General features: G+C 35.8%; 3 protein-coding genes across 4 annotated transcripts; 1 reads left to right on the top strand and 2 right to left on the bottom strand.

Annotated features, from left to right (window-relative positions):
• Positions 1–684: 684 nt before the first annotated feature.
• Positions 685–4,036, top strand: MSI1 (Transducin/WD40 repeat-like superfamily protein). Its single transcript, XM_022291355.2, has 7 exons — positions 685–1,166; positions 1,448–1,774; positions 2,168–2,320; positions 2,519–2,643; positions 2,790–2,885; positions 3,077–3,668; positions 3,816–4,036. Exons 1-6 carry the CDS (start codon positions 822–824, stop codon positions 3,300–3,302), a joined length of 1,272 nt encoding a protein of 423 aa, XP_022147047.1. The 5' UTR covers positions 685–821; the 3' UTR covers positions 3,303–3,668; positions 3,816–4,036.
• Positions 4,037–4,661: 625 nt separating this feature from the next.
• Positions 4,662–11,537, bottom strand: LOC111016062 (putative ABC transporter C family member 15). Its single transcript, XM_022291334.2, has 11 exons — positions 11,442–11,537; positions 8,460–10,819; positions 8,236–8,322; positions 7,355–8,002; positions 6,980–7,144; positions 6,601–6,895; positions 6,152–6,366; positions 5,629–5,934; positions 5,439–5,502; positions 5,110–5,349; positions 4,662–5,028 (listed from the first exon to the last, which is right to left on the bottom strand). The coding sequence occupies exons 1-11, from the start codon at positions 11,467–11,469 to the stop codon at positions 4,901–4,903; spliced, it is 4,536 nt and encodes a 1,511-aa protein (XP_022147026.2). The 5' UTR covers positions 11,470–11,537; the 3' UTR covers positions 4,662–4,900.
• Positions 11,538–13,794: 2,257 nt separating this feature from the next.
• On the bottom strand, positions 13,795–22,174 carry LOC111016131 (putative ABC transporter C family member 15). Of its 2 annotated transcripts, XM_022291429.2 has the most exons (11): positions 21,961–22,170; positions 18,074–20,436; positions 17,816–17,902; positions 16,835–17,488; positions 16,412–16,576; positions 16,030–16,324; positions 15,342–15,556; positions 14,916–15,221; positions 14,710–14,773; positions 14,379–14,618; positions 13,795–14,265 (listed from the first exon to the last, which is right to left on the bottom strand). In XM_022291429.2, exons 1-11 carry the CDS (start codon positions 22,022–22,024, stop codon positions 14,135–14,137), a joined length of 4,584 nt encoding a protein of 1,527 aa, XP_022147121.1. In that variant the 5' UTR covers positions 22,025–22,170; the 3' UTR covers positions 13,795–14,134. The 2 variants fall into 2 exon arrangements, with proteins under 2 accessions (XP_022147121.1, XP_022147122.1); XM_022291430.2 differs by lacking the exons at positions 13,795–14,265; positions 14,379–14,618; positions 14,710–14,773 and having other exon boundaries at positions 15,049–15,208; positions 21,961–22,174.
• Positions 22,175–26,336: the final 4,162 nt, after the last annotated feature.

Below are 26,336 nucleotides of genomic sequence, written 5' to 3'. Positions count from 1 at the left end.
CCTGTTGGTAAATCAAGTAAACTTTTTAATTGATTCAGGGTGCTGCGAAGCCTAATTTAATCAAGGCTCATAGTCCAGGCACAACGATGCAATTATTAGAGGCACGCTCTACCACCAAGCTAATAGTTTGATTGGTCCTTCAAGACCTTTGGTCTCTACTCGAACCCAATGAAAAAATGGGGCCAAAATCTGTCCTACTAACTCGGCCAATCTCCCGGGTGAAACGAATCAAAATTCGAAAAGTCTTCTTCGTAGTTATAATATCCAGATATCAAGTTGGAAAAAGCGTTTGGTCAAAGCCAAAAAGAGATTGACCTACTTCATTTCCCAAGCGAATGATGAAAGAACTTATTGTCAACCTCTTTCAAATGCGAATGTATATTTTAAAGGGAGAGAATTTACACCCGTATCTCAGTTTAATATATATATATATATATATATATATATATATATATATATATATATATATATATATATATATCATTTTATTTAGTATATCACTTCATATTAAATAGTCTAATCCTACATCAGTTATTTTAAAATTTAAAAAGTCAAATCAAGCAATTAACTTTTATTTCAATATAATCAGAATAGTTTATTTCATTTCACAAAAAAAAGGGCAAAAAAAACAGTTCATTAAAAATATATTAAATGCCACGGTCCTCGAAAATTTCACGAGGGTTCTAATTTTAGCCCTAGCTTTTGGTGGAGACATATTGGCGGGAACTTCACCGGGAAACTCAGAGGAGACCCCTACTTCTGCTTCTCACCGACGCAATCGGCTCTCAAACTCTGCGAATTTTGCTTCATCGAAGGCTCCAATGGGGAAGGACGACGAGGGGATGCGTGGAGAAATGGAGGAGCGGCTGATAAACGAGGAGTACAAGATATGGAAGAAGAATACTCCGTTTCTCTACGATTTGGTCATCACTCATGCCCTAGAGTGGCCTTCTCTCACCGTCGAGTGGTTGCCGGACCGGGAGGAGCCTCCCGGCAAGGATTACTCCGTTCAGAAGATGATTTTGGGGACTCATACTTCCGAGAATGAGCCCAATTACCTCATGCTCGCTCAAGTTCAGCTTCCGCTCGAGGATTCCGAGAACGATGCGCGCCATTACGACGACGACCGTGCCGATGCGGGTGGCTTCGGGTGTGCTAACGGCAAGGTTTGTGTATTTTTACCCTTTTCGTGGAGAGAAAGAACGTAAAGTTGAATTTTGTTTACTGGAAATATTAATCTGGAGTTGGAGGGAATTTGCATTCGGAGTAGTTCCTTCTAATCACCATTACGGGAATTTTCTCCAGTGGTTAAAGTGTAAGGTAGCGGGAAATTTGAAAGGGAACATATACTATCTTTAGGCACTGCGATTCGTAGATTCAAAGTAGATCGGTTGATGGAATTTTGTTGTAGAGATTCAAACTTAATTTGTTTCTTTTCTCAAGTCAGGTACAAATAATCCAGCAAATAAATCACGATGGCGAGGTCAATAGAGCCCGTTATATGCCTCAAAATCAATTTATCATTGCCACAAAGACTGTCAGTGCCGAAGTCTTTGTTTTTGACTATAGTAAACACCCATCCAAACCACCTCTAGATGGTACATGCAATCCCGACTTACGGTTGAGGGGCCACAATACTGAAGGTTATGGTTTATCATGGAGTAAGTTCAAACAGGGCCATTTACTTAGTGGCTCTGATGATGCACAGATTTGTTTATGGGACATTAATGCTACTCCGAAGAACAAAACCCTTGAGGCTATGCAAATTTTTAAGGTGAGCTCCTCTTAACCAGGCCTTCTTCTTACAATAATTTAGGTTGTGTTTTCGTGCTTACATGCTTGTTAATAATAATCAGGCATCTCATGTTAAATTTGATGTTGTTGTACTGCTTTCAATCAAGGGGATCCAGCTACATAATGTTTTGTTTGGATCTTAGACAAGGACTTGTTTAGAACTTGTACAAGTGTATAATTTTTTGATTCAGATGGCCATTTATAATTTATGGTACTTAGCTAGTGGAGAGCCCTTGCAGTTTATGTCCTGAATGGTGAACTATAATGTAATAATTATTCCTAGGAAAGAACTTGTGGAACATGTTATAGCTATTGTGTTGTGCTATTTTGGTTCTAACTATGATTTGAATATTTGATATGATCTCTATAATAGGTTCATGAAGGTGTTGTGGAAGATGTTGCATGGCATCTGAGGCATGAGTACTTATTTGGTTCAGTAGGTGATGATCAATACCTACTCGTATGGGATCTGCGAACTCCTACAGTTAATAAGCCTGTACAGTCTGTGGTTGCTCATCAAAGTGAGGTAGGTGCTACTGGAAGATAGATAAAAATAAACTGCACTTGTAAATGTTTGGTGTCTTCCATGCGAGGAAGTGCTCCTTTTGTGGCTCTTTTCCCTTTTTGGGTTGAAATCACGTGGCGCTATATTCACTGTGCTAATGAAATAGATGCTGGTCTTTTGGCATTGATAGAATAAATTTCCATTGTAATTTTGTCTCAGGTTAATTGCTTGGCGTTCAATCCCTTTAATGAGTGGGTAGTAGCCACTGGATCAACTGATAAGACGGTGAAGTTGTTTGATCTACGTAAGATCAGCTCTGCACTCCATACCTTTGACTGTCACAAGTAAGCATCTTCCTTACGTTAACCATTATTTTGCTTGTTGGAAACACACTGCACCCACAGCTACACGTCTAGACAGATTTTAAAATCTAGTTTATTGCTGCTGTGCACCTGTTTTTGAACTTCTATACTGCTGTCTTCTGCTGTAGGGAGGAGGTTTTTCAGGTTGGCTGGAATCCAAAGAACGAAACGATCTTAGCTTCTTGTTGTCTTGGTAGGAGACTCATGGTTTGGGACCTTAGCAGGTAATTTTATCAACAAACTGTAGTCACATGGATATTTTATTTGATTAACGACTGCATGCTAAAGTCGGTGAGAGATATCTAATAAAAAATCTTTGTTATGAGATAAGCTAAGCCATAAACTAAATCCTGTTTAACTTGTCACCAAATTATGCGCACACATATTGGAGTTCTTATTTGATTTTATTCTGCAGGATCGACGAGGAGCAGACGCCTGAGGATGCGGAAGATGGCCCACCAGAATTGCTGTTTATTCACGGCGGTCACACCAGTAAAATATCAGACTTTTCTTGGAATCCCTGTGAGGATTGGGTCGTTGCTAGCGTAGCTGAAGATAACATACTCCAAATCTGGCAGATGGCTGAGAACATCTACCATGATGAAGATGATCTGCCAGAAGAACCTCCCAAGGCCTCTTAATGTTGTTTTATTCCATGTATTTTAAGAATTACTCGAGACAATTAAAATCTACCAAGGGGTCATTTAGGTCTTCCAATTCTTAGCAGTCTTTCTCCTCTACTTGTCCCTATTCTTAGTATTCCAAAACATGAAACAAAAAAAAGCCACCTCAAAGTGATGTTTTAGAAATTTTCTTTCCCAGTTCTGAATATGAAGAGGTACTTTTTGAGGCTTTGGGTTTGTGGTGATTTTCACCTCATGGGTATGTGTCAAGAGGCGAAACGTCGTAGAGCTTGGTGGTGGTGGCGATAGAGGTTGCGAGTGTTGGAAGAAAAGATTGCAGAGAAGTACATGCAGGACGAGCAATGGCGAGAGGATGTGGTGTAGGTCTGTCCTTCCTAAACTTTTAGTTCAGTGCCTTCAGTAGTATACATGTTTATTGTTAGCGTTTATAATTATTCACTGTTAACTTACTATTAGGGGACTGAGGCTTTGCAAAGATAACTTGTTTTAGATCTTTATTATTCTTTGTAGGTAGCATCGGAAAGACAGAGACCTAACAGAAAATGAAACATGACCCGAAGGATTAAAAATGACCAAAGGACTTTTATCATCTTATCTAGTAAGAGAATTACGCATCAATCGTATCATATCGTATCCATCTTTTGATGAACGGTTCAGCTGGTCGATGTATGCTTCTTCATGTATCTCGATAATTCGATCTTATATGATTGCTGGTTCCTCCTCTTCTTTCACATTTTAGCTTACTCTTCCTCGAATCATTATTATTTTTCAAATAGGAAGCAAAAAATATGCATTTATGGTGACCAAAACTAGGGATCGACAGGTAGTTAATGGGACTTTTAATCTCCGATCTTGTTCCATTCCTCGATTTCTCCAAATCGAGATCAGCAATGAATTGGGGTAGGGAATGTACCCCCATCCCCGTCCTTGATTCACCACCTCACCTCCTGAAAAATCTCCCTCCGACCTCGATCTCAACCCTATTTTGAAATGTAAATACAAGCTGAGGGTTTATAATTGCTCGTCTATAAATATTGAAAATTCTATGGCTAATATTTCATAAGTAGTTGAACCTGATAGCAACAATAATCAATTTTAGTTCAAATGATTTGAAGAGGAACTCTCCCTTCTCTTATCAACACGTGCAATTTCTTTTACGCCTCCACAGAAATGGTCTTTCCTCACCTAAATAGCCTGGACAAAATGACTCTAGACAACATAACCTTATTTTTAAAATATATTTTTCTTATAAAAAAAAAAGAAATTTTGAATGGATAAAGGAACCATCATAGGTTTATTGGTCCAAAGAGCAGGTAAATTGTGAGAATGTGTTTAAATTTCATAATGGTACTGTACTTAAGAAATTGATTCATATGTATTTGTATTTTTTGGCACCAAATGTTGCACGGATGTATGGATAGATAAAAAAAAAAGTTCTGAATGGAACATTACCACAACATTTCGTTAAAGCTATTGAAAAAGTGCCTCAAGCAGTTCTAAGCTTCAGACAAAATTTTGCGCAAAACGCAACACTACTGGTACTGCAGATTCTGATTTTTCAATGCTCCACCAATTACTTGTTCTTAAAGAATCTGTCAATGGTTTTGATTCGCCAAGCTATTGAAGCCCTGAGATCTGATGGAGTACTCCTTTATCAGTTTGGAGAACAAGGAATCATCTCCTTCTAGTAGCTTTCCGGGCGAGTCGAACTCGGCGATTCTTCCTGTTCATTAGAAGCAATGAGGTTCACTTTTAGTAACTTCGTAGCCAAATTACATAAAAGGAGTAAGCACTTACTACTCACCATCACTCAGGACTAAAACGAAGTCACTATCAATAACCGTGTGGATTCTATGAGCTATGGTGATCACTGTTCGATCTTTGAACTCCTGCCTAATGATGTTCTGTATAATGCCATCAGTAGCCGAATCGATAGACGCCGTGGCTTCGTCGAGTACCAGTATGTTGCTTTTCTTGAGCAATGCCCTTCCGAGACAAAATAGCTGTCGTTGACCAACACTCCAATTTTCCCCATTTTCAACCACTATCAATAGAATTCAAACCATGATGAACTAGCAAAGCGGAAGGATAGAATTCAACTTAAATTTCAGTATTCCACACTGACAAACCAACCTGGAGAATTCAACTTCATCTCCTTCGAACGCACCAATTCACCTAATTGGCATTTATCTAAAGCCTGAAGACGCAAAAGAAAGAAAAGAGACGGTTAATTCTCCATGGTTTGCTGGTGATTGTAAAGTTAGCTAGTTACTAGTTCTCAATTAGAAGATTATATCTCAAATTTGCAGATAAGAAAGACTACCTCCCAAATTTCTTGGTCAGAGTACTGTTCTAGCGGGTCGAGGTTTCCTCGCACTGTTCCTTCGAACAAGGACGGGTCTTGAGGGATGATACCAAGCCTTGATCTCAGGTCATGGAGGCCAATCTTGCAAATGTCAACATTGTCTATCATAATGCTTCCTTCTCTAGGTTCAATTATCCTAAAAATTGCTTGTATGAGGGTTGATTTCCCACTGCCTGTTCTTCCTACAACACCCACTTTCTTCTTTCCTGGGAAGGTGCAGCTGATGTTTTTCAGGATATCCGGGAGATGGTCCCCGTAACGGATCTACAACAGGTTCAAGCTCATTAAGAAGTAATGGTGTGCAATTGAAGAACATAGTACGCACAAGAGTTAATTGTTTTGTATACATGTCAAACTTGAACTTTAAAGAACTTCATTGGATGAGAACAATTTGAGGTTAATGACTCAAAAATCTTCAAACTTCTTTAACAAAGTTCTAGATTTATGTTTTTTTTTAATTATTTATTGTGCAGAGTCTTACCTGCAAATTCTTGAAAGTAATACTCCCCTCTTGCGGCCAATTGCTTGGTGGTCTGCAGTCTTCAATAACAAGAGGCGCTTCACTTTTTATCTTCGAGTACTGAAGAATTCTTTCTACTGAAATGATTTTTTTCTGTGCACTGCATATACTCCATATAATTAAAGCCTGTAACGAGTTCAAGTTTATCCCGTACGATACTGCCAAGCCCGCATTGCCTGTCAATTCATCATGAATACTTTATTCTTCCTATTTCATTTGGGTTAAAGGAAATAATCTTGTATTTTAAGATAATTTGACATTTGTTGGAAACTTGGTCTATTTGATCATGAATTTCAAATTTGTGCTGAAACAATTTTCAGTTTGTATAAATATATTCACAGTTTTAACTCAAGACTTCCAGCTTTTGTTTAAGAAGCACATTACATTTCAAGCGTATCAGAGAAACTCACTTGGGTCAATAACTCCTCTGGGCAGAGTCACCAGCAATACCAATAAAAAGGCAAACACAAAATGGGATAGCACGTTCAATCTGAAGGCGAGCCACTCCATAACTGAAGAGTTATGGAACCATGTCTTTGAGTGGCCATCAATAAGACAAAGGTTAGTATTGAAAAACCGCTCTTCTTGATTGAAGGCACGGATAGTTGCTGCTCCTGCTAGAGATTCTGCAGAGTGGTGGAGGATTGGAGCTTCATAAATCCCTGCTAACCGTCCAAGTTCTCGTGCTGTGGGTGTGTAATATTGCTAACATAATCAGAAATTACTTGATTAGTAATCACGTATTACACAAATTAGTAGGTTTCAAATCTAAAAGGTGAAATGACTTACTTGGTACCAGATGCAGGCAGCAGTAACAGGTATAAAAATGGCAAATACTTCCCATGCTACTTGAGACATTACTACAATTGTCCCTAGCAACCGAATTATGTTGAACGCACACCAACCTAACTTTACAGCCATGGCTAAGTCTAAGATACTTTGATCAGATGATGCCTGGCAGGAGAGAATATACGTGAGGTTTCTCAGTCTTAGGATCCAGTCTTGGTATATATTATGAATAACTTAGTGCAATATTTTAGAACTTTCTAGTTACCTGTGTCTTTGTCACATTTCATCAATATATTGCAAGTGTAATGTGTGTTTTCTAGCAAAAATAAATTAGATCAAAGGCATTATTCAGGATGATTTTAAAGTTATAGTTACCCGGCTTAGAATTCTTCCAATTGGGGTTGAGTCGAAGAATGCCATTGGTGCATGGAGTACACTGTATAACATATCTTTGAAGAGCTTTTGTGCTGTTTGAAGCCCTATTACTGCTAATAACGTGGTTCGCAGCAGCAACCCTAGTGAACTTCCAATAGCAAGCAGAAAATATACTAGTAGTACGATATTCATCCCGACTTTTGCTTCTGTCTCCCTTGTAGTTGGACAAGCCCACGTCATCCAGTAATTACTAGCTATCTGAAGTGCTTGGAACAATGTGTGTGCTAAGACTATGATTGGGACAAAGACTCCTCCTTTTATGGTGGTCAAGTAAGATAGGTACACTTCTTTTCCAATGCTTCCTTTCATTCTCTCTTCCTCTTGCACTAGTTCCCCCCCCTTTCCTGTCATCTGCTGTGCGGAATTGTTCTGATTTATTTGGGAATTATGAAGATCAGCATTTGTGATAAAATCTCCATCAAATTCATTTTCAGAATTTGGAACTTGAGATATTCTACTTGAGTTTTCAACAGAGATAATTGACTCGAGAGCTTGACTATGTGCCCCAACTAAAACTTCAAATCCAAAATTTTGTTTTAGAAGTTCTTCAAATCCACCAACTTCCATAATTTTCCCATTTTGCATCACCTGCGGAATGCCGATTGCAAACAGGCACATCTATTAGACAGTAACTCAGAAGTTCGAATATTTTCTCCAACTCCAAAAGTTTCAAATGATAGAGTTCAGTTGATCAATAATAAGATTGGTTAGCTAAGGTAAATCTGACTGAGAAAATCCCCCATGTATCCAGAAATTATGTAATCACAGCATGAATGGTCAAGTCAATAAATAGAACTAAGAACACTAGGAACTTTGCTCACCAGAATGAGGTCTGCTGCTGGTAGAAATTCAACTTGGTGGGTTACATAAATTATAGTCTTCTCTTTGAGAGCACCCATCAGACAGTCCTACACAATGTTAAAAAACAATTACAATGATCTGTTAGAGAGATCCACTTAAGGTCATTACAAGAACATCAGTTTAGTAGACAACTGATATTTTAGCCTTCTCACTTTTTCACCCATTATTTAATGTCCTGACTAACCTCGAAGAGTTGAGTTCCTGTATGAGCATCAACAGCACTGAAAGGATCATCGAGGAGATAAATATCTGCATCCTGATAAACTGCACGGGCAATTTGTATCCGCTGCTTTTGTCCCCCACTCATATTTATCCCTCTTTCTCCAATTTCAGTCAAATCACCACACGGAAACAACTCCAAATCTTTTGTCAAAGCACATGCATTAACAGTTCTGTTATATTTGGTACTTTCGTATTCATTTCCGAAGAGAATATTATCCCTGATGTTTCCTGACAGTATCCAAGGAGATTGAGGAACATAGGCTTTTGTACCACTGATCTTCACTGTCCCAGAGAGCTTTTCTATTTCACCAAGAATGCATGAGAGCAGACTGGACTTCCCCGATCCTACAGTCCCACAAATTGCCACCTTCATCCCCCTTTTCACTTTCAAGTTTATTTGATCAAGAGATGGGTTGCTTGACTCTGAGACCCAACTGAACTTTCCATTTTCTATCTCTATATCAAATTCTGTCTGATCTTTAGAAACATAAATGATGGCATCCTGCTGTATTTCTTCTACCTGGAGGTACGAAGTGACTCTATCTGCTGAGACTTTGCCCTGTGTATATGCAGAGAGTATATCGGGAAGACTGAATATAGGATCTTGTAGCATTTGGAAGGTAGCCAATGCAGATATGACTTTTCCAGCTGTCAATTCTATCCCCAGCATGGTACAGAGTCCAAACGTCACAAGAGAGATCAGGGTAGGTGATGACCAGAAGAGAAAAGCTGAAAATGCTGATAATTTTGACGACTTCCATAACCAATCATCCTCCACTTTCCTTAAGCTTTCTATCTTTTGGAGGTATTGATGATCCCATGCTTGAAGTTTGAGTATCTTCATATTTCTAAGAACTTCTGAAGTGGCTTTCATCCTATTGTCCTTAGCTTCCATTATCTTCTTTTGGTAATCTTTCTGAATTTTGGTCATGGGTATGTTACATGACATAATAATTAAAGTTGCAGCTATCGCACCCAACGACCCCAAACCCAGATTTGTATGTAAAATATAAATTGCTAATGAAATTTGTACAGGCAACATCCATATCATGTTCAAGTACCAGACGAAGTCAGTGATCCTTTCAATATCAACACTCATATAGTTTATGATCTCCCCGCTGGTACGGCTTTGGCGAGACCGGCTAGAAAGACGTATACCCTTCTTGTATATGTGAGAAATTAAGGCAGCTCTGAGGTGAAGGCCTAATTGGCGTGCCCCGAAAATCCATTGCCTTTCAGCAGTTGTCTCAATGACCTTTGCACTTAGAAAGGCAAGTGCAAGAAGATATCCACTTGATAAGCTGCGTCCTTTCTTCTCAGTAAGGAAATTTACAAAGTCATCAATAAGATACGGTCCAACATATGATGCTGCAGCACTTAACACAGCCAAACAAGCATTAATGACTGCTTTCTTTCTGCAAAACAAATACATTGCCTCATTGATTGATGGGTCTATGTCTTCATTCTTCTTCCTCACAAAAGTTAGCCTCTCGGCGAAAGAATGGGATAAAAACTTGGCAGAGTCATTTCTACAAACATCTGGTATGTCATCCAGTTCAAGGGGCCTCTTGTATCCCACAGCAAACAGGGGATCAAGCCATGAGAAGGTAACGAGTTGGAGAAGAGTTGCCCTCTCGTAAGCAGAGTTCCTCTTCTCTTCCTCATGCTTAGAGAAATTTCCATGGAGAAGTGGATCGCCCAAGCCATTATGAACAGTGAAAACTATGCCCGTCTTCCCATAAATTGAAACCGCAAGCAGGAAAATCAATGGAAGAAAGCATACAAGTTCGGCATTATCGTGAGCTCTTCCTTGATTTCCATTTCTGAAATTCGCACCGAGAGCCACACGGATGATCGATAAAAAGAAGCTGCAAATCCACCATCCTCGCAGAAGCCAAGGGTACTTGACGGACTTGTTTCGGACGATTCCACTCACCGCAATCGCGGCAACTCCCCATGCGATCAATTGCATAATCTCCGAGGTAAATGCTGAGATTTCCGAACGACAACGAGATCCACTTCCATTTAGCAGAGCGAAGAACATTAAAACATGGATCGCCCATAAGAATAAGGAGCAAGCTACACTGGCTTTGTAAGAAACACTTAAATTCCGTCCGATCGGGCGGTTTTCTGGTGCTTGATCGGCCGTTTTTCTTCCTCCTCTGTGATAATCCAATACCTGAAAGATACATTTCTGAACGAACTGAAGGAACAAGATTCCCGTGAACCCGAGTTGCACTCCGATGCTCAAATGTTCGCCAAGACAAGGCGATTCAAGCTGCTGCCATTGCCAATCTCCTCCAAATCTGGGAAGCTTAAACTCTGTAGCAGATCATCAAAAATTTCCAGCGGTTTGAGAGGAAAAATGGATGAAATTCTCATCGGCAAGTAAGTACTTTTTTTGGAGGGAAAAAAAGTAAAGAAATCATTAGAAAGAGAGAAAAAAAAAACCCCTTTAGAATTAGATTAATTTTTCTTTTTCTGTGATATCTGAATATGAATTGCTTATTTTTGTTAACCTTTAATCCTTAAGTTTTGATAACAAAGTAGATTAATTTGAAAATCCATAACATAAATAGACTCATAAAATTGAATTATTACACTACTAAAGTTTAGAAACCAAAAAAATATTTGAATATGTTACAGTTTACTACTACAAAATATATTCATAGATAAAGAAAAATACATGTTTGTTTATATGGAAAATAACATGAACCTTAATTTAAATATTTATATTTTAAGATTAATGATAATTTTAGATTATAGAATTTTGATTATCAAAATAACTCAAAATTTGTTAGTATCAAAATACAATTCTATAATAGAAAATAAAAAAAAAGATTAGTAAATGAGATTTTAGTAGTCAAATTTCGTTTGTTTATTTATTTATTTATGTGAAGTGTTTTTTCCTCTCCCTCCTTAAGAAAAAGAGGGAAAAACTTACTTGGAAAAGTGAGAATGAGAGAATCCATTTGAGAGTGCTTAGAACTTGGAAGGGAGATAACATAGGGCCAAGAGGTGTGAGGTTCAGGAGATTATGGTATAAATATAGAAATAAAGGATGTAAATTATTAATTATTCCTTTTGCAAAAAAAAAATATATATATATAATAATAAATTTTAATTAATTAATTATTTCCCATTATCTCATTTCTTTATTTCGAATATTTTTTTAATGTAATAAAAGTGAGTTTCTTGGCTTCTTCCAACTTAGTGCAATTATAAGTATAAGTTAATGAGTCAAGACACGTTTAATAAAGTATGTTCGTTCAAAGAAAGTGGTTTTCATTTTCATATCATAATTACAATTATGGCCCTGAGACGAAAATTGGAGATAGATAGAGATGTCGTTTTTCAAGGTAAGCCTTAGGACAAATGAGAGATAATAGAGGATTTTTTCTCGATATTCTCCTGTATAGCTTACGATTTGAGTTATTTGGAAAAGTGAAGATTGTGTCGTCATTTCAACATAGACCAACACAGGTCATTCAGTCGTTTCAACTTTCAAGCACGTTTTACTTTGAAATTCTTACGATTGAACCACAACGAAAGAAAAAGTTGACTTCGTTGATATAACTATCAACTCTTTTAAATATTTCTTAACCATGCTCGTATGATCTCATAACCTTTCTTTCGAATGTTGTGTCGTTTCATTCATGTATCTATTCTCTATTCGAATGTAAGATACTTATTTTTCCATCCAGATTGGAGAGACTGAAACAGGGATGAAACTCCTTTCTCAATCCTCAAAAAGATACACTAAGGATAGAAAAGACATTTCTAACTTGTCTATTGTGACATATTTTGAAGCATTATGAGACAAAAATACTGACCTCATAATGCATGCCCATGCGCTTCTACCAATCCATATCATAAAAGTTTATAATAAAAAATAAAAAATAATCATAAAAGTTTATTATAATAAATGTGGAAATTTCATACTTGCTACTCAAGCATTGCATATTTTCCACTGAAAATTTTTGGTTGATTCCATCTATTCCTTTCGACGGTTAGGCTATATTCAGATTGACATAATTTTATCTATTATTCTTTTTATAATATTATATTATAAATAATAGAGAAATAATTAGTTCATCGACAAAATTTTTATTTTTTATTTGGTTTCTTTTGAGTGAGCTAATATTTTTTCTTTAAATTTCACATAAATTTTATTTAGTGCCCTTTGGCGTGAGGGACGCTATTTTGATATAAAAAAAGTCTTATTAGTTATTAATTAGTTTATCTGTGACCCATGTAAAGGACCTTGCAATTTTTTTTTTCTTACATCTCTATGTGCATTTTTTTTATTATTAATTACACAGTTCAATGAATATAACAATAAGGCCAAAAAGTTAGAAAGATTGTAAGAAATAAATAACAAAATTCATGGCTTGCATATCAAGTGAAACATTTTTAAAGAAATAATACTTTATGGAGACTTAATATTCTACATTTATTTTACATTATTAGAAAAATGTGGACAAATATAAAGTGGGTGCATCAATTATTAAATTATAAAAGTGGCTATCATTCCAATCTTAACCCTAATGGAGATTAGGTAACAGTGATTGAAAGATTCCACCAAAAAAAAAATAAAATTTTGAAAGTTGACCACCAATGTGAGCCAAAAGCTGAACCTTCTGGTCTTTGTTTAAGAGGGAAAAAAAAAATGGAAAACTTGAACTTGGACTCCAAGGCCTACTTTTTGGTGTAAGAAATAATAGCCATTACTCCTAATTTAGGCATCTGTGTTCGATGAATTTCAAGCTTTATTTAATTTTATGATTAATAAATGTGTGGTCAAAGAAATTGTATCGCGAACTTGGGTCGATACTGACATATATGTTTCTGATCAAAAAGTCATGAGTTGAAATCTCCTCACCCTCACATGTTGTATCGAAAAAATGAATTTTATGATTTACAATTGAGTCCTCCCATTTTGTTAAACAATGTATATAAAATGAAGACGTCATGAAAGTTTGAGATGAATGTTATATTTATTTTTTTGTATGAAACAATACTTTTTTACCTTTTTTCCTTTTAATTTGTACGGTAACGTTTGGTTGGATAACGAATTTTGTACTATTGTTTTTTTAGGTATGAATAAAGCACATTTCTTTTTGGCATGTTCAATTTGTATGATTAATTTATTTAGAAATATTACTACGTGATATATAACATATTATCTAATTTTTCTAAAAGAAAATAATGCATCCCTTACATGTTCCTGTCTTATACTTTTAAAATTGACATGTTGCTGTGTCCGTGATTCTCCGGACTGTAGGATAGCAACTAGCTAGCAAAGAACCAATTTAGCTGAATAGATATAAAAATATGATAAACCTTAGTTAGTTTTCAGGAGGATCATAAATTACAAGCCTGTAATCAGCAAGAGTAGTGGAAACAATGCTCCAATTACTTCCAGAGTTCAAATGAAATCTTGAGAATCTTAAAAAGACTTCAAATTATTCTTTTTCCTACTAAACTTTTCTCAAAAAATTCCAATTCCCTATTCAGCAACCTTAAGGGTTACAATTCAGTGAAGATTTTTGCTTATTGAATGCTCTCACTGCTAGTTTTTTGCTTCTTATATTGCTTCTCCCACAATCTGCCTCTGAGAGCTGCACAGAAGAAGCTCTATTCATACATTTGATTTGCCAAACTATTGAAGTTTTGAGATCTCATGGAGTACTCTTTTATTAGCTTAGAGAAGAACGAATCGTCTCTTTCGAGAAGCTTTCTCGGTGAGTCGAACTCTGCAACTCTTCCTGCTCATCAAAAACAATAGTAGTTGTTCAGTCTCTAAAAGTATTGTGTAACCAAACCTTCTAAGTAACAGAAAGCAAGATTATGTATGAATGGGAAAGAACTTCAAACCCACCATCACTGAGGACCAAAACAAGATCACTATCTATAACTGTGTGGATTCTATGAGCTATGGTAACCACTGTTCGATCTTTAAACTCGTGGCTAATGATGTTTTGTATGATGCCATCAGTTGCAGAATCGACTGAGGCGGTCGCTTCATCGAGCACCAGAATGCTGCTCTTCTTGAGCAATGCCCTTCCAAGACAAAATAGCTGCCGTTGACCCACACTCCAATTTTCTCCATTTTCGACCACTGTCAAAAACGTAAACATTGATGCATTAGAAAAGCCAAGTATACCATATTTTAAACTTAATGTAATCAATTTCAAACTGGCAAGGCCAACCTGAAGAATTCAACTTCTCGTCTTTTGCACGCACCAAATCGCCTAGTTGACATTTGTCTAAGGCCTGAAAGACAGTAAAAGCACTGTGAACTAGAGAGACTTTCAGAATACTATTCATTTTTCTTCTTTCCAACTTTCTTTCATTTTTCTTAAATGATTTTGTTCAAAACAGAAAACAAGACACCTCAGGAAATAAGAAAGGTTACCTCCCAAATTTCTTGATCCGTATACCGTTCTAGTGGGTCGAGGTTTCCTCTAACTGTTCCTTCAAACATGGAGGGGTCTTGAGGGATGATGCTTAGCCTTGATCTCAGGTCATGAAGGCCTATCTTGCAAATGTCAACCTCGTCTATTATAATGCTTCCGTCTTTAGGTTCAACAATCCTAAAAATTGCCTGTATGAGAGTCGATTTCCCGCTACCTGTTCTTCCTACAACACCCACTTTCTTCCTTCCTGGGAAGGTGCAGCTGATGTTTTTCAGGACGTCCGGGAGATGGTCTGCATAACGGATCTACAAAAGGTTGAAGCTCATCATACAGAAAATGGCACACATATAGAACTTGTATTTCTGAATATATGACTTAAGTACTCCTGAATTTTCTTTTGCTAAATTTTATAAACGTAGGTTTACCTGCAAATTTTTGAAGCAAATCCTCCCATCTTGTGGCCAGTTGCTTGGTGGTCTGCAATTTTCAATAACAAGAGGTGCTTCACTTTTTATGTTCGAGTACTGAAGAACTCTTTCAACTGAAATGATTTTATTCTGTGCGTTGCATATGTTCCATATGACTGAAGCTTGCAGAACATTCAAGTTTATCCCATACGTTACTGCCAAGCCTGCAATACCTGAAAAGTTTCCAATTTTTTGTAAGTAGTTAATTCTCCTATTTATTTTGGCCGTGAGATATTAAAGTTAAAATTGACATTTAGTTAAATTATCTTTCTATAAGAACATGTTAAGGGTGAGCTCGGTATATCTTTTAATTTAAACACATCTTTTGCACTATTTTGTGAGTAATCAACTTTTAAGTGCTTAAACTACGAGAGTGTCAATCACTTTTTGATAATCCTCTCTAAAGTGTTTTTCGAATTTTTTTTTTTTAATTTACCATGGTAGATCTTTTAAAAGAAAACTTACTGTATTTAAAATCATTAAGGAGCTATACTAAACACACCCTAAATTAGTAATTCTTCTACGTGTGAGAAAAATAGTTTTATTTAAAAAGCATTTTTTTCAAAAGTCATTCCAAAATTTTCAGCTTATGATTTCTTTCATGGTAAAAACATGTACACAAACTAGTTGTATCAGAGAAACTCACTTGGATCAATAATTCCTTCCGGGAGAGTTACCAGCAAAACCAATAAAAATCCAAAAACAAAATTTGATAGTATGTTCAGTCTGAAGGAAATCCACTCCATTGCTGCAACATTATGAAACCACGGCCTTGAATGATCATCTATAAGACCAAGGTTAGTTTTGAAAAATCTGTCTTCTTGATTGAAAGCACGGATAGTTGCTGCTCCTGCTAGGGATTCTGAAAAGTGGTGGAGGATTGGAGCTCTTTGTATCCCAGATAACCTAGCAAGTTCTCGTGCCGTAGGTGTGTAATATTGCTGACACAATCACAAATTAGTTTATCAGTACTCAATGACATTACAAAAATTTGTAAAGATCAAGTCTACAGAGGTGAAGTTACTCACTTGGTACCAGATGCAGGCTGCAGAAATAGGAACAAAAATAGCAAACACTTCCCATGCTACCTGCGATATTACTACAATGGTCCCTATAATCTGGATTATAGAGAATGCACACCAACCTAACCTCATGGCCATTTCCAGGTCTAGAACACTCTGGTCAGTGGATGCCTGCAAATTAAAATATGAGCAAAGTTTAAAGTCCTGGGAATTATTTCTTGAATTCTTTTGCCAAACATGACCATCTAGTGTCTTCCTCATGAAAACATTAAGATCCACCTGGGCATACGTTTGGAACATAACTTATACTTGCAATAATTTATTGAACTTTTTCCTTGTATCTTTGTAACATGTCACTAAAAATTGTGTTTTATAGGTAAACTTATACAGATTGTTAGTATCATAGGCTGAATTGTAAGTTGAAATTACCCGGTTTATAATTCTTCCGGTTGGAGTTGAGTCAAAGAAGGCCATTGGTGCCCGAAGTATACTACATAACATATTTGTGAAGAGCTTATGTGCTGTTTGAAGTCCTGTTATGGCTACTAGTATAGCTCGCAGCAGCACACATAGTGAACTTCCAACAGCAAGTAGTGAATAAACAAGTAGTACGATGTTCATCCCAACTTCTGGTTCTCCGTCGCTTGTAGGAGGACAAACCCATGCCATCCAATAGTTACTAGCTATCTGTAGAGCTTGGAATGATGATTGCGCTAAGATTATGATTGGAACAATTGCTCCTCCTTTCACTGTGGTTAAATAAGACCAGTACACTTCTTTACCAATGCTTCCTCTTTCTCTCTCTTCCTCTTGAACCAATTTTCCTCCCTTCTCTGTTATCTCTGCAGAATTATTATTCTGCACTAAATTATGTTGTGAGCTTTTAGGCTTCACATTCATGATGGAATCTTTATTCAACTCTTTTTCAGGATTTGGCAGTTGAGGTATTCTACTTGAGTTTTCAACTGTGAGGATCGACTCTAAAGCTTGACTATGAGCCCCAACTAAAACCTCAAACCCTATGTTTTGTTTCAAAAGTTCTTCAAATCCTCCAGCTTGTGCAATTTTTCCATGTTGCATCACCTGTTAAATGTTAATTACAAAACATGCCCATCTTAGAGACCAGAGACTATCAATCACAAACAAGCACAGATACCAATTGCATTAAACTTGTTAGGCAATATACAATTCACAACATTGTTAATAAGATGGATAGTTCCTGCCACTTGACTAGCTTTTGGAGGAAATTTCTCTATCATTCAAGGTAATCCTGGGCGGAATTCCCCTTTTGGACATGATGACTGCTTAATTCGGATGCATAGTTGTTTGGATAATGAAGACATGCACAGTAAAGTATATAGAAACAATTAAGATGAATAAAAGAGAGAACTTTTCTGGCACTACACTAACCAGGATGAGGTCTGCGGCCGGTAGAAATTCAACTTGGTGGGTTACATAAATGATGGTCTTTCCCTTGAGCGCACCCATCAGACAATCCTACAGAGTATTAAAGGAAATCAAAAAGTTTCATTAGGTTGTTGATTCAAGTTTAAAAATTGCAGGAACGAGCTGTATTCTGTATTAGGACTGCTGTTTTAAAAGGAAAAAGAAAGAAATGGTATTAGTTCTGCTCGTTTATCCTCTACAGTATTTAATATCCTGACTAACCTCGAAGAGTTGGGTTCCTGTATGAGCATCAACTGCACTGAAAGGATCATCAAGGAGGTAAATATCGGCATCCTGATAAACTGCTCGAGCAATTTGTATCCTCTGCTTCTGTCCCCCACTCATATTTATCCCTCTTTCTCCAATTTCAGTCAGGTCTCCACAAGAAAACAACTCAAAATCTTTTGTCAGAGCACATGCATTAATGGTTCTGTTATATTTGGTACTTTCATATTCATTTCCGAAAAGAATATTCTCCCTGATATTTCCTGACAGTATCCAAGGAGACTGAGGAACATAGGCCTTCGTGCCACTGATCTTCACTGTTCCAGATAGCTTTTCAATTTCACCAAGTATGCATGAGAGCAGGCTGGACTTCCCCGAACCTACAGTCCCACATACTGCCACCTTCATCCCTCTTTTCACTTTCAAGTTTATCTGATCAAGAGACGCCCTGCTTGATTCAGGGTCCCAACTGAATTTTCCATTTTCAATCTCTATATCAAATTCTGTTTGATCCCTAGAAACATAATTGATGGAATCCTGCTGTATTTCATCTTCATGGAGGTATGAAGAAACTCTATCCGCTGAGACTTTGCCTTGTGCAAGGGCAGAGAGCAAGTCGGGCAGATTGAATATGGGGTCTTGTAACATACGGAAGGTAGCCAAAGCAGATAAGACTCTTCCAGAAGTCAATTCAATCCCCAGTAAGATACACACCCCGAATGTCACAACAGAGATAAAGGTGGGCGCTCCCCAAAAAACAAAAGCTGAAATTGCTGATAATCTCAACGACTTCCATAGCCAGTGATGTTCCAATTTCCTTAAGCTAACAAGCTTTTCGAGGTACTGAGTATCCCATGCTTGAAGTTTGAGTGTCCTCATGTTTCTGAGAACTTCTGAAGTGGTTTTCATCCTATTATCTTTAGCTTCCATTATCTTGGTCTGGTAACTTTTCTGAACTCTGGTCATTGGTATGTTGCAGGACATTACTACTAGAGTTGCTCCTAATGCACCCAATGACCCCAATCCAAGATTTGTATGCAAAATGTAGATGGCTAATGAAATTTGTACGGGCAACATCCATATGGTGTTCAAGTACCAAATGAAGTCTGTGATTCTTTGGATATCAACACTCATGTAGTTCATGATCTCCCCACTGCTGCAGCTTTGGCGAGATTGGCTTGACAGACGCAGGCCCTTCTTGTATATGTGAGATATCAAAGCAGCTCGGAGGCGAAGACCCAGTTGGCGTGCTCCGAAAATCCACTGTCTCTGAGCTATCGTCTCGATCATCTTTGCACTAACAAAGGCAAGTGCAAGAAGATACCCGCTTGATAAGGTACGCATTTTCTTCTGAGTGAGGAAATTTACAAAGTCGTTAATAAGGTATGGTCCAACATATGATGTTGCAGCACTTACTACCGCAAAACAAGCATTTATCGCTGCTTTCTTTCTACCAAACAAATATATTGTCTCGTAGATTGATGGGTTTGTGCTATTGTTCTTCTTCCTTACAAAATTTAGGGTTTCTTCGAAGGAATGTGATAAAAATTTCGCAGAATCAATTCTACAAACATCTGGAATGTCCTCCTGTTCCAAAGGAGTCTTGAATCCAATAGCGAAGAGGGGATTGAGCCACGAGAAGGTAACAAGTTGAACAAGCGTTGCCCTTCCATAAGGAGAATTCCTCTCACCTCCCTTTTGTTCTGAGAATTTTCCCGGGAGCAGCGGGTCATCCAAGCCATTATGAGCATTGAAAACAATGTCTGTTTTCCCATAGATTGAAATCCCAAACAGGAAAATCGATGGAAGAAGGCAGAAAAAATCGGCATAATCTTGCACTCTCAAGTGATTGACATTTCCGAAATACACATCATAAGCCAGACGAAGAATCGACAAACCGAAGCTGCAAAACCACCACCCTCGTAGAATCCAAGGATACTTGACAAATTTATCGCGAAGAATTCTACAAACTACAAGAATTGCTCCTCCCCACGCTATCACTTGCATTATCTCCGAAGAAAAAACTCCGATTCTCGAATCGCAATAAGAACCACCATCTCCATTTTGCAAGGAAAACACAATAAGAACATGAACCGCCAACAGTAAGAAGGAGCAACCTACACTGGCTCTGTAAGAAACGCTCAATTTCCGACTGATCCGGCAGTTTTCTGCAGCACGATCCGTCGATTTTCTCCCTCCATTGTAAGAATCCCATATCCAACCAACAAGTTTCTGAAGAATTCGAAAGCACAAGAATCCAACGAACCCTAATTGCACTCCTATGCTAATGAACTCGCACAAACACGGCGAGGTCGAATCAAATTCCCGCCAGTTCATTCCCAGTTGAGGAAGCTTATAAACTGCAACAGATTTACCGAACAAATCAGAACAAAAATATCTGCGGACTGGGCCCTAATATATTGGCCAGAGACGATTTAATTTAGGCCCAATTGTTATGGGCTGTATTTCTGAGGCCCAAAGTTCTGGCCCACGACTTGGGTTTGTCAATCATTTAGTGGGCCGGCTAGAATTTTGAAAGGGACGTTGAAAACGACGTCGGTTTACTATATATGTGGGTCCCTAGAATTATTCTCTGAAACCTCTGTGTTATTTCTGAGCTTCAAATCAATCAGTCTTGGGCCGCGGGCCCACTCGGAGAAAAAGGTCAGTTTCAGTTTTCAAGAAATTGTTCCCGAAAGGAAATCGCTTTTAGTTTTGACGACATTAAAAAAACATAAAAGAAAAAATATAATGTTTTATTCATAGCGAGTAGCAACACATTTTTTTTATTCATAAAAAAAATTAAATTAAATTAATAGCAGAAATTAAAATGTCATGGTGTATATGTACATTTTTAAAAACCTCACTTATCTCATTCGAAGAAAATAATAATAGTTATCTTAAAAAAAAAGAGAGAAAAAGAACTAACGGTGATTTTGAGATTAGTGTTTTTAAAAATAATATTTTAAAGTGAATTACTTGTTCTATAAGTATATTTTTTTTAAATATCAATGGAGTATTTTCCTTCAAAGCATTTTACAGAAAATTTTTAGGTATGTTATAATTACTATACAAAATTTCAACTCTTTAAAATCATTTCAAATTTGCTATAATTTGGCATAAAAATATATATCAATTTTAAATTTCATGTGTAATAAATATATTAAAATAATTCAAGTTAAAAATCTCTACTCAATCACTCCATCGTACTTGACATAATAAAATAGCAAAAATACCTATCAAATCAAATCGAAGCATGAAAGTAGAAAGTGCAAAATATATAAAACACACACAATTTCATATCTCATCAAATATCCATCGATGACTCATTCCTAATTTAGAAAGAGAAATCATATCAATATTAACTTAAAATAATAATGTTGTACCAATTTATAAAGTAAACAAAAATTCGACAATAGCTAGGTCGATAAGACACTTGTCCTTCTTTTATGGACTTGAAAAAAATTAGCACATTCAATATTACAACAGTTTGAATACATAATATTATTGTGTGATATAATGTGAAATCAGCATTGAGTTAAGATAACAAATTTAATATTTGTATTGATATTTTAATACAAATATTAAAGTGTATGATACCGTCGAATTTGAGCTTAAAACTACATGAATTTGGTTGGTATGATTTTCCCCACTTTCGTGAAAGTGTGATCCATCTAAGAATGTACTACAGAAAAAATCAAAATCAAAATTGATTAATTTTCTTGAGAATCTGCTGTAATGGAAAATTGGGCATCGACATTTGTAGCATTTTGTTTGCTTTTTGTTTTAAACGAATCAAAGTAAAATCCAAATAAACTTTATATTGAAAAGAGAGAGAGAGAAATGAAGTTTGAAGTATTGAATTTGGAAGGGAGAGAACTCACATGGAGGAGAGAGAGAGATAGAGTTGAAGAAGTGATGAAGCTGATTCTTCGTGATCACAGCCATGGTGGATTATTGAAAAATTTTAGAGAGAGAAAGAGAGAGGAGAGAGAGAATAATCTTCCATCTTTGCTTGACCTTCGAACAACTGCTCCCACTTTCTAGCTATGGCTGCTCATAGAGAGAGAGAGAGAGAGAGAGGGTAAGATTTGAGTTTTAGAAGTGGTGTATATGTAAATAGATTTGAGGAGCAAAAGGACGAAACTTTTTGAAACCAGTGTCCAAAATTTCTACAACTCTTTTTTTTTTTAATATAAATAATTTGGAAGTTATCAAGAAAATGAAATGGACTATTTATGACGATATAATTTTGTCAATAAATTTAAGAATAGAATTGGGTTTGTGGGATTGATTTTGTCCACTTTTAGTTTGATTTGGTTGTGAATTTTGTTGGTCCTTTTAACTTTGGTTACCAATTCCTATTAAAATAACTCATTAAACTAGGGATTACTTCATCTTTTTGCTTTCTTCCCCTTGTTTATTTGTGAAAACTACGTTTCTTTCACACAACAATCTCCTTTTAACATCTTTATTTAGATGATGGTGGATTACACACTCTTAAAAAGTCTTGACTTTCTCAAACATAACAAAAATTTGTAGACTAAATGTCCAAATTTCAAACATTTAAAAAGTAGATAAAAATATAATGACCAAATTCAAGTTGCCAAAATGAAGTGAGAAAATCGCTTTTGTAGCTTGTTATTTTTTGGAAGTGGGTTGCAAGTACGATGCGTGGGAATCATAGGGGACCAACACTCCAATATAAGAATGTTTATATGGATCATATCAATGAAGTTCATTGAATTGAAAGCTACATTTTTTTTTTTAAAAAAAAAAATCTCAATCAAAATCTTCAATGGCAAGATTGAAAATTTTCTACATTAAGTGAGATGGGGATTCAAGCCTCTACCTTTACAAAAGTTTGAATTATGCCCAGATTGACGAAACCATTGGAATTTTTATCTTACAATTTTAGCCATTGAAATGTGTGGATTATATTTCAAACTTGTCCGTCTTCCATTTCTACTTCAAGTTGTAACAATATAATTGATCATATAAGGCCAATAATTAGTGTATAGTATCTCTAGTATAAATCCCACATTATTCTTAAATACTTTGAATGTAGCCAAATATAAGCAAGAAAAGTATATAAAAATTCAATTAATTCAATAAGAATTTCTCCAGATTATCTTATTTGAGCTGACCGCAGGATAAGATTCCACACTAGGTTTGTTCCTATTGGGCAGAAGCAGAAATATATGCTTTTTGTTTGGCTCAAATCATAACGAAATGAATGCAAAAATGATTAATAAAAAAATCTAATTTTAATACTACTTTACTAAATTTGATTATAAAAACTTATGTTATGCTCCAAAAAGAGAATTCCAAGGCAAATCTTGATTTTTTTTAATTATATTTTTATGGCTGAGATTTCAATCCCAAATAATGAGTGCTTCTGAGTCAGATTTGATGATTTATAGGCAATTCCTTGTCCTTTCTTAATCATGGAGCAACATTACTGGTTGGAATTAGAATTTGTAATATTTTCCATATTTTATTCAGGAACTCCAATTCAAGCACTATTCACAGGACCACACAAATACAGTGGTTCTGAAGGGTAACGTTTAGATGGAAAATAAATAAATAAACAAAGAATTTTGATTAAAAGCCTAATTGTCAATCAGTAAAATATAATCAACCATAGACACCAAGGTATGATTTTAACCCCAAGTTTATCACCATCTCAAAGATGATAAAAAAAAAAAAAAACATTTGAATATCATAATATCTACCTGGTCAATGTAATGAAAAAAATGCATCCATACCCAATCAAATTATTACTCGATTATTTAAAGCATTCCACAGAAAAAGTTATTCACGTGATGAAACGTAAATTTGGGTCAGCCATATTAGAAAGATGTAATAATAGAATCGTGAGGAATATTCATACTTGACGTCCAAGAAATCTGATTTTTCATCAACAAATAAGAAAAACAAAAAAAACAAAAAAAAGCCTCGAGCTTTCACATCAACTTATTTGAGTCAATTTTAGTGTCTTATGTCTTCATTAGACTATTCCACCAATTCCAAGGCCTCTCCTTTTGCCACTACCCTGAGTGATAGTCTACATCATTTACATTTCTTTTTTATTTTAATCTCTAAAGCTTCCAAATGCTACCTTGTAGGCAGTCAATTTTCAATTATTCGGATTTTGGTCCAAAACTTGGCATAAAAAGACGTTTTAATCCCTACGTTAAAGAACCTAAACTCATTTATAATCCAGCACATAACTAATTCACTATGTGTAGCTTCCAACACCTATCTGTATAAACACTTATTGATTAAGTATATCATATATGAACAAAATATGCACCTATATCAAATTTTTATTAAACATTTTAATAAAATGAGACCAAAATAGAAAAAAAAAGTTACTCCTATTAACCATTTTCCCCTCCCCACCTCAAATGAATAGTGCAGCAGGACAACAATGGACCTTAGAAAAAGCAACAATACAATACTTTGTAACAATGCACTTCGTTAAAAGTTCTCTCAATCAACTAGAAGAGTTAGGTGGAGCTGATTAACAAAATTTTGAGTTGGATAAATCCCACCAAGTTGCAGAGAGAGTTTTATATTTGCAAGTTGCACCCCTCCCTCAAAATACTAATAATAATAATAAATAATTAATACTACTTTTAAATTTGGTTTATTTTGATTTATGTATTTTCAAAATATCTATTTTAACTCATACTTTCAACTTTGATTCATTCTAGTATTTCTATCATTGTATCTTCAAAATGTTTGTTTTGATTCGAGTACTTTTAAAAACTTGTCATTTTGAAATCTATTTGAAAATGATGAAAAGAAAAAGAAAAGGAAAAAAAAAAGAGAAAAGAAAGAAAGAAAGAAAGAAAAAGAAATCTATCTTTCACAGATTCCCCAAAAGTGACATACGGGACAGGTTTTGGGAGTAGCATGTGGAATTTCATCATTTCATGGAGAGAGAAGCTAAAGAATGAACCACTAAAATGGTAGATAAAGTTGGCAAAATTGCAAGGCCATGTGATCCTTACCCATCACTTTTATAGTCCATTGCAGCCCTTTTCTATAAACAAATTCCAGGTTCTAAAAATTTCCAAGCTACATAGAACATAGAACTTAGCTTTTGAAAGCCATATTTCACACACTACACATTTAATTTTGCAAATCACAAGACTTTCAAACTAAATGCATGTTACACATTATAGCCTAAATACAAGGTACACAAACCTAAGACTTGTTAAAATTGTGAGATTCTACTCGACTCTCTAGTTAAAATTCCAACACAATGGGCATAGAATCTTTCTTAGCAATATTAAGCAAAAATGATACGAAGGTCAAAGAAGTTCCCATTGAAATGGTCTTTCTTTAAGTAAAATCTAAATCTAAATCTAAATCTAAAAAGGAGATGAAATCATATTGAAAGGATATCACAAAGTTAGGTACCAATACCAACCACATAAACTAGAACACAAAAAGCAAGCAGAAGATTTATTGATCCCTATAAATCAAAGAAAGTTAGAAAAACAAAAGAAAGACCTTAATAGAAAATTACATATGAGGCTGTACGGGAAATTTCCTTTCAAGTGGCATTTTTGTCTCAATCAATTTGTCTGAATGAAATTATTGTAATATGCTCGGTGGTTTTACGAAGTCATTTTCAACATGAATTATTTTTAGGAAGTGGTAGAGAATCATATTGGATTTGGACACAAGTCTTTGTTCATTACCAATAAAGTTGAAATGAGACACAGCAAGAACTGAATGATGCTTTGTCTTGACATGGTTAAAATAAAATTTTGACCATAAAAAAAAACTGACTAGTTACCTCATAGTTGAAAATAGATTTAGAAAACTACAACACCACAAGGATAACAATGACATCAATCCAAAAGACATTGATAATAAGCTAACTATATTTTTAAGTGTTTGCGACTATTGATTTATCGAGTCTGAACATTCCTATGACAAGAAAAATATTCTTTAACTAATCTGAGCGGAGATTCAAATATCCAGACTTTTAGTTGAGAAAATATGTTTTAACCCTGGATCCATACATGGGTTCCTTGCCCCACTACCTGCATGGGCTCAACTATCGGGAAAAAAAGGCTATTTTGTAATAAAAGGTTATAACTAAAAAAAATAAAATGTAACATAAAAATAAAATACTCCCACCCAGACCCACTGGTTTTTGTTGGCAGAGAAAGGGCAGCAGTCAGCAAGTGCCTAGTATCTATCAATTATTTATATATTTTGTAATAGAAGTTTACAATTA

This window comes from Momordica charantia, assembly GCF_013281855.1.
Source record: "Momordica charantia cultivar OHB3-1 chromosome 5 unlocalized genomic scaffold, Mcharantia_2.0 BLBB01000005.1, whole genome shotgun sequence".
NCBI classification, from domain to species: Eukaryota; Viridiplantae; Streptophyta; class Magnoliopsida; order Cucurbitales; family Cucurbitaceae; genus Momordica; species Momordica charantia.
Note: the sequence above shows the minus strand (reverse complement) of the source record. Positions and strands in the feature narration are given on the sequence as shown.

Bases quoted from the DNA above. Each gene is read 5' to 3' on its own strand.
- MSI1 (XM_022291355.2), top strand. From the start codon at position 822: ATGGGGAAGGACGACGAGGGGATGCGTGGAGAAATGGAGGAGCGGCTG. The intron at 1,167-1,447 runs GTTTGTGTATTT...TTCTCAAGTCAG, and splicing joins TCGGGTGTGCTAACGGCAAG to GTACAAATAATCCAGCAAAT. The intron at 2,321-2,518 runs GTAGGTGCTACT...ATTTTGTCTCAG, and splicing joins TGGTTGCTCATCAAAGTGAG to GTTAATTGCTTGGCGTTCAA.
- LOC111016062 (XM_022291334.2), bottom strand. From the start codon at position 11,469: ATGGATTCTCTCATTCTCACTTTTCCAA. The intron at 6,367-6,600 runs GTGAGTTTCTCT...ATGAATTGACAG, and splicing joins CAGAGGAGTTATTGACCCAA to GCAATGCGGGCTTGGCAGTA. The intron at 5,503-5,628 runs GTAGTCTTTCTT...TTGCGTCTTCAG, and splicing joins CTGACCAAGAAATTTGGGAG to GCTTTAGATAAATGCCAATT.
- LOC111016131 (XM_022291429.2), bottom strand. From the start codon at position 22,024: ATGGCTGTGATCACGAAGAATCAGCTTCATCACTTCTTCAACTCTATC. The intron at 20,437-21,960 runs GTGAGTTCTCTC...AATCTGTTGCAG, and splicing joins TATCTCTCTCTCTCCTCCAT to TTTATAAGCTTCCTCAACTG. The intron at 16,577-16,834 runs GTAATTTCAACT...TTTAATTTGCAG, and splicing joins CCGGAAGAATTATAAACCGG to GCATCCACTGACCAGAGTGT.